Source organism: Squalius cephalus (assembly GCF_949319135.1).
Source record: "Squalius cephalus genome assembly, chromosome: 15".
Lineage (NCBI taxonomy): Eukaryota > Metazoa > Chordata > Actinopteri > Cypriniformes > Leuciscidae > Squalius > Squalius cephalus.
Window position 1 is genome coordinate 12051763 of NC_137136.1, and position 7231 is coordinate 12058993.

Genomic DNA, 7231 nt, shown 5'->3' on the forward strand with positions numbered 1-7231 from the left:
ACGCTAGCTGTGATCCATCGTATCCACGTGAGCGCAGAACCATTCGAGATTGTGCGGTGTATACAAATTCCTGTTTACGTTTTTTCCCCATTAAACAGAGCCGGATTTGGTTTCAGATTTTTACAGCCATGTCTTCTTTTCGAAAAGCCTTGAAAACTAAACAACGAGACCACAAAGAGCGATCACAGGTAAGTTTAAACATACTGGTAACTCGCGTGCTGCCTTGCTAATTGTATTGTAAAATTAACGTTACTCAAATTGTTGTATCAGTATATTATATTTCATCTGACAAATTAACTTTTGAAATGATGTAGTTATGGGTTAAGTTAATTCGGTAAAGTAGGGGTTTTCTGAAATCCGATGGCCGCTTTAGTTTTTGTCATTCCCTAGCACCGAATGAGAAGATTTAGCCCTCCACATCTCTTATTTGTTTATTAACGTGAATTTTCCCTATCACAGCTCGGTTTCAGGAAACATTTGGGTCTGTTAGAGAAGAAGAAGGACTACAAACTTCGTGCAGAGTAAGAAATAACAAGATTTGTCATTTTATTGTTGGATGTTTCACGTTTTACACAATGAGTTTTATGTTTGTTGATTGAGTCTCTGCGAACAGAAATGTTCGAACTCTGAAATGTTTTGTGACACAATGTTACTACACAAGTAGTAATTTGTCATTCTTTAAAATGAATTGTAGTTATAGTTCATTATAGCTAGTACTAGTAGTAAATATAAGGTACTTGGTACAGTGTAATAGCACTGAGTTCTGTATAATATGACATCTTAGTTGGTGATACGTTACATGTATTATATTACTTAATTACCTATTATATACTTTTACCTTAGGTTTGTTTGTTATTCGAATATAGTTAATGCTGCACATTATCATTTCAGTACAGTTTACAAACCTGTTATTTGTAATACAGTGACTACCACCGGAAACAGAAGACCATCCTGGCCTTGCGCAAGAAGGCCATGGATAAGAACCCTGATGAATTTAACTTTAAGATGATACACAACCAATTAAAGGTTTGTTGCCTCTTAGAAAGTCTTCAGGGGCTACTCTTTTTGCAGTTTCCAACTACAGTAGTCAACATTTGAAGTGGATCAAAAAAGTTCATAAAATTTGTCCTTAGACAAGAACGGGTATTGTTCAACTTCAAATGCTGACTATTGTAATATAACCCTGCTTATTGTGCTTCTGTTTATTCCGGTTAGGATGGAGTTCACATGATCAAACCAGAAGAATCAGTGATGACGGATGAGCAGAAGAAGATGATGAGGACCCAGGACATCAGATATGTGGAAATGAAGCGGGTGTCGGAGATGAAGGTATGGCTGATTCTTCTTGTGTATTTGAGTATTTGCAGTTCCATCCCCTTTCAGTTGAGATTAATGGCATAAGTGTTTTTATTTTTCAGAAAATCGAAAGGATGAAGTCAGAGCTCCATTTTCTTGATGTCAACGAGGAAAAAAAAAATAAACATGTCTTTTATGTGGACTCAAAAAAAGAAGGTAATCTTCTTGTACTGCACCTTTTGGAGGAAACAGAGATGGATCAGGGATCCACCTGTTACATAGTGTATGAAATTTAATGTTGTATTTTAAATGTGCCCTAATATAATAACATAATAACATATAATATAATAAGTTCCATATTACACGCATTATGATGATTACAATGCAAAACCAGAAAAAAAATCATTAATAATGTAATGTACATTTTAATTGTGTTTGTTGAATGCGTATTTTCATAAAATAAAGTTTGACATCAAAGAATAATGGGTGGATCGCCATGTTGAAAAAGAGACATTTTCTTTTTAGTATTAAATTCCCAAACCGGGTTTTTTTTTTTTTTTCATGCCAGTGGAGGATTTTGACCTGGCCACACACCTCAACACGGTTCCTGCATTGGTGGACAGAGTGTATAACAGACCAACAATAGAGACCCTGACACACAAGAGCATTCTGGGAGCAGTGGAGTCTAAGTCAATAAAAGTAACACATTCTCTGTATAGCATACTTTATACATAACAAGTATTTTTACTGCGTACAATGCACTGTTAAACAATGAACAACTTTATTTTTATTAACGAATATTAACAAAGATGAAGAAGTTTTGTAACAAATGTATTGTTCATTTGTTAATATATTAACTGATGTTAATGAATGAGACCTTATTGTAAAGTGTCACCATGATAATATATAACTGTAAATGTCAATTAATATAAATAAATATGTAAATAGTACATTATATCAATGATTGATCATTTATCAATAATATAAATTATAAGAAATCATATTTTTTCAAATTTTCCTCTCTGCATTTATTGTCCTCTTTCTCATATTTGTCTTTTTCTAACATGTTTATTCCCCTTTTCTCAGAAACTTGCCAAACAGAGGAAACAGCAGTATCTGAGGCTTTCAGAACGTATAGACAGAGAACAGGAGATGTTTGTCATTAGTCAGAAAATCCAGACGAGAAAAGATCTACAAGTGAGTGAATTCACCTACATTCCCCCTAACCTTTTCAACATGAGCACTTCAGTACTGATTAGGAAAATTCCTGTCTCATTTATGTTTACTAAGGCATGGATTAAACAACGATCTTGTATTTTTTAGATATTTTTCTTAATAGTTGTTGGACATTCTTCAAGAGTTTGTTTGCATTATTGTGTGACATCTGGGTTGTGCTTTTGTCTCTGACAGGATAAGGTTAAGAAAGTGAAAGTGCGTAAGGAGACCAGCACTGCTCCTGCCATCTATAGATTTGAGACCAAGAGGAAAAGATGATGTCTTGGATCATCACACCGAGGAAACAATCTCTGTCTTGTGGTTGTCAGTCAGCTGTAATTTCTATGAAGTGGACTGAATCTGAGGATTTGTCTTTCCCCTGTGTAACGTACCAAGAGAAAACGCACATCTTGCACACTATAAGGCAAGGAGATTGTACATATTTATGGCAATTCATTTTTTGCTTTGAAATAAAGTTTTGTCTTTAATGTTTTGTAGTTCTTTGGTTTTATCAGTAGGTGGCACTAGCACATCTCATCTGATCTCATCAAATTTACAACCTGATACAAAATGAGCAACTTTCCTGCCACTTGGAGTTGACATTACTTTTGAAAATGTAACTACTGTCTTCACAGTTCTGCCTGCTCTTGAATTATATCTTAAACTATTGGATTATTTATTTTAAAAATGCACCAAAAAAACCCTAAACTTTCATGAAGTAAAACAATTGAAAATGTCCCTCTTTTATTCAAAACTTTTTGCAACTTCCATTTGCCACTGGAGTCCTCTCCTATAATGCCTTATGTGGTTGGAGAACACCTGGCAAGAGATCAGAGACCATTCCTCCATGCAGAATCTCTCCAGATCCCTTAAATTCTGAAGTCCATGTTGGTGAGTTCACCCCACTCATGGCAGAACCTTCATTTTGAGACCAGCGACCCATTTTTGTGTTTTAGATGTTTGTTTTGGATCATTGTCTTGATGTAAGATTCAACCACAGCCCATTATAATATTTCTAGCAGAGGCCGTCAAGTTTTGATTTTTGGTCTGTTGGTGTTTGATAGAATCCATGATGCCATGTATCTGAACAAGATGACCTCCCGCAAAAAATAGGCCCACAACATTAAAGATCCAGCAGTATATTTAATGCAGGCATGGGGTGCTTTTGTATACCTGAGTGCACCCAACCCATCTTGTATGTTTGCTGCCCAAAAGCTCTTTGTTTTTCATATGACTATAGAACCCAGTCCCGTTTGAAGTTCCAGTAGTATCTGGCAACTGAAAATGCTGGAGTTTGTTTTTGGATGAGAGCAGAGGATACTCTTAAATGATTAGATCACTTCAAAATGAAAATTCTGTCATCATTTACTCACCCTCAAGTATGAATGTGAAAAAACCTGTATGAATTTCTTTCTACTGCTGAACACAAAAGAAGATATTTTGAAGAATGTCGGTAACCAAACAGTTGATATACCCCATTGACTTTCTTTTTTTTTTTTACCACTATAGAAGTCAATGGGGTCCATCAACTGTCTGGTTACCGACATTCTTCAAAATATCTTCCCTTGGTTTGGTCCCCATGTTTGAAAAAACTTGAGGGCGAGTAAATGATGACAGCATTTTCATTTCGAAGTGAACTAAGGTTTGAAACAACTTGAGGGTGAGTAAATGATGATAGCATTTTCATTTTGAAGTGAACTGTTCTTTTAAAACTGTGTGTGTGTGTATATATATATATGTATATATATATATATATATATATATAGTACTGTGGAAAAGTCTTAGGCATGTTAATACCCCCCCCCCCCCCCCCCCCCCCCCAAAAAAAATGGTTTTAAGTCAGTTATTTATATCTTTTGCTGTAGTGTGTCAGTAGGAAATATCAGTTTACATTTCCAAACATTCTTTTTGCCATTCATTGTAATAATCCAGTTAATTTCACAGTACTGTATGTATATATATATATATGTATGTATATATATATATATATATATATATATATATATATATATATATATATATATATATATATATATATATATATACACACACACACGCATACATAGTGTTGTTTTTATCCTTTGCATTTTCACTTGGATACATAATGTTTTAAGAGTTAAACAAAAATTACATTTCTCAGAACTTTAAATGGCCCACTTTTAAACACTCTTGTACCAATCTTGTTCCTGCTTGTGTAATTGTTCATGTGAAAGGTTGTGTGCTGTCTGCGCAGACTGAGCTTTTTGTGTCGTCTCTGCGTGGCTGATTGATCATGCAGGTGGCAGCGGCTTCATAAACAGGCCCCATCCATTACTCTCTCCTGGGAAAGAGAGGAGGGGTGAATCAAGAACAGGGAAATGTCACTGTGTTCAGGAGGAGCGAGCCAGGAGTCTATCTGTGCCAACACTGACCACAGGAAAAGCTGTTTGTAATGAATGTGGTGTGGATACTGCTGCTGTACTGTAATGCTGACACTAAGCATTTTAAATTCTATACATGCTTTTTTTTTTTTTTTAAAGGAATTACAAGTGCATGTTCACAATGACATGAACATGCACGTTTAAGCCTCGTGATATTTACAAAGCAGCTCTGTGTGACCTATCAATATTGACCTTCTGTATTTGCAGAATTCTCTGCCAAAAGAAGTGACAGGCGGAGTGTGCGTGCATTTGTGCGTCATGTGGTTGAGTATTCGTCACTGCGACCGCCTCGGTTTGGAGTGGAGGGTCACGCAGCCGTGTGCACAGTTCCGCTCTGCTTCCGTCTGCCGTTACACAGAAGGCCACTGTTCTTACTGAAGCCTGTCTTTCATTCAGATCAGCTTTTGCACAGGGGTCATGGGTGCAGGTCTGCCAGTGCAGTGTTGGTAGTGACCCCTAGATTTGAAAGATATTGGTCAAAATCCACCACATTGTCCCATTATGTTATTCACATTAGGAGATGTAAAAGAGGCCTCCTGTTGCCCTCATGGAGTTGACAATAGCTTTGAAAAGGCTCATTTGATGGGAAGCTGACCCTCAGTCTATGCTGACCCTCAGTGCTTTTGTTGGTTTGTTCAGTGGAACTGTACTGATGTGTTAAGTGTAATGATCGAGGGACTGCAGGTAATCATGTTCTTTTGGATAAGTATAGATCTTTTTTGAATGATTTATAACACCTATAAAGAAAGAATTGGCTAGTGTTAGTTGAAAGTCATTCTGCCACTGTTTAGTGTTTTGTACCTCAAAACCACACATATACATGTACATAGATGCGTAATTATCGGCTGTTTATATGGGCCATACGTAAGCTGTCCTCCATATTGGAACGGTTAAAGCCGGTCTGAACATTCGGGAGCAAGTTGATTGAGCGTCTGCATTCGTAGTTAATGCATGTATGAATATCTATATCTGCACTAGACTTCAGCAGAGGATTTTGCTAGACTAACACAATACAAGACGAAGGCTTCAGCTAAGACGACATTAAAAAGTTACCATAGGAAAAGTAAAAACATTAAAAAGTACCATAGTAAAAACCTGTAATATTGAGTTTATGCATATAAAAACACAAACAAATACATTCTCACCTGTGAAAGGTTATCCCATTTCTTCAGGAATATAAATCTCTGTGGTTTCACAACCAGAAGCTGCGCAATGTTGTGGCAACATTGATTCTTACTGTGAGGGACGACACGACACGCTGACCGTTCCAAGATGGTGGGCTTGCCGACCCCAATGTGTCTGAGCAGTTGAATGAGGAATCTATGTATACATGTCTATGCCTCAAAGTGGCTAAAGGTGCACTCAGTTATTTTTCACATAAACACAAAGGCATAAATAATTATTGTGGAAATTGTAAACTCTTGTACACTCACATAACAGGAAGTTGCCAACAAATTGTATTTCATATGAAGCTGGTCACCTCATGGAGGCAGCCATTTTGAGATCACATGACCAGCTGAGCCAGAACAACATAAACAATTACTGAGTGCACTTTTAAGATCCTTAAATTCTGTGTTAGTTGCTGTTAGCAACCTGTTTTACTTATGTAATGTGATATATTTAAACAGGATAGTATGCAGGGCGACACTTACATTTATTTAGCTAGAGCTGATTGAATTGTGAAATGTGAGCATTGCACACTATAGCAAATAATCAGATGTGAGTTAAAACAACAAACAAGAAGTTTTGGAGGAAGAGCAAGTTTTTCAAATAAAGTCGCAATGTAACGGAAGTAGCTATGAATCCTTTCTTCCATATTGTGACGTACATCCAAGTGAGGATGTTCATTGAAAAAATATAAGTTGTGAACTTGGTTCTATCGATCTGTTGTTGATTGGCAGATTGGCTGAATGTGAGCTTGCAGGTGATTGTAAGATAGGATTGAAGCAGACCAAATGAATGGTGACTTACATCACCAGAGAGAAGTCTGTCATTTCACCAGAAGATCGAGTTATGACATTTTGATCTTTATTATTATTTATTTTTTTATGAAACATGCATGAATGAATTGTACACAACAATATCATTAAGATGCCTTTACGGTGGAATTTCATGCCTACTTTAAATATTACAAAGACATTTTTTTCTTTTAAATAACCCACACTAAAGAATTGTTTCAAATAAGACCATTTTAAACTCCTTAACCATAAACACTACTAATCCATATTTGGGGGTCACATATGTCAAGAACCTGGATATAGTGGTTATATAGTTTTCATTTTCAATTATAGTTGTCAATT

The 7231-nt window shown here is 36.2% G+C and overlaps 1 protein-coding gene across 1 annotated transcript; it reads left to right on the forward strand.

The window, feature by feature from the left end:
- utp11 (UTP11 small subunit processome component) lies at positions 1-2999 on the forward strand. Its single transcript, XM_079895206.1, has 8 exons — positions 1-188; positions 460-521; positions 924-1026; positions 1216-1329; positions 1419-1512; positions 1865-1995; positions 2383-2493; positions 2707-2999. The coding sequence occupies exons 1-8, from the start codon at positions 129-131 to the stop codon at positions 2788-2790; spliced, it is 759 nt and encodes a 252-aa protein (XP_079751332.1). The 5' UTR covers positions 1-128; the 3' UTR covers positions 2791-2999.
- Positions 3000-7231: the final 4232 nt, after the last annotated feature.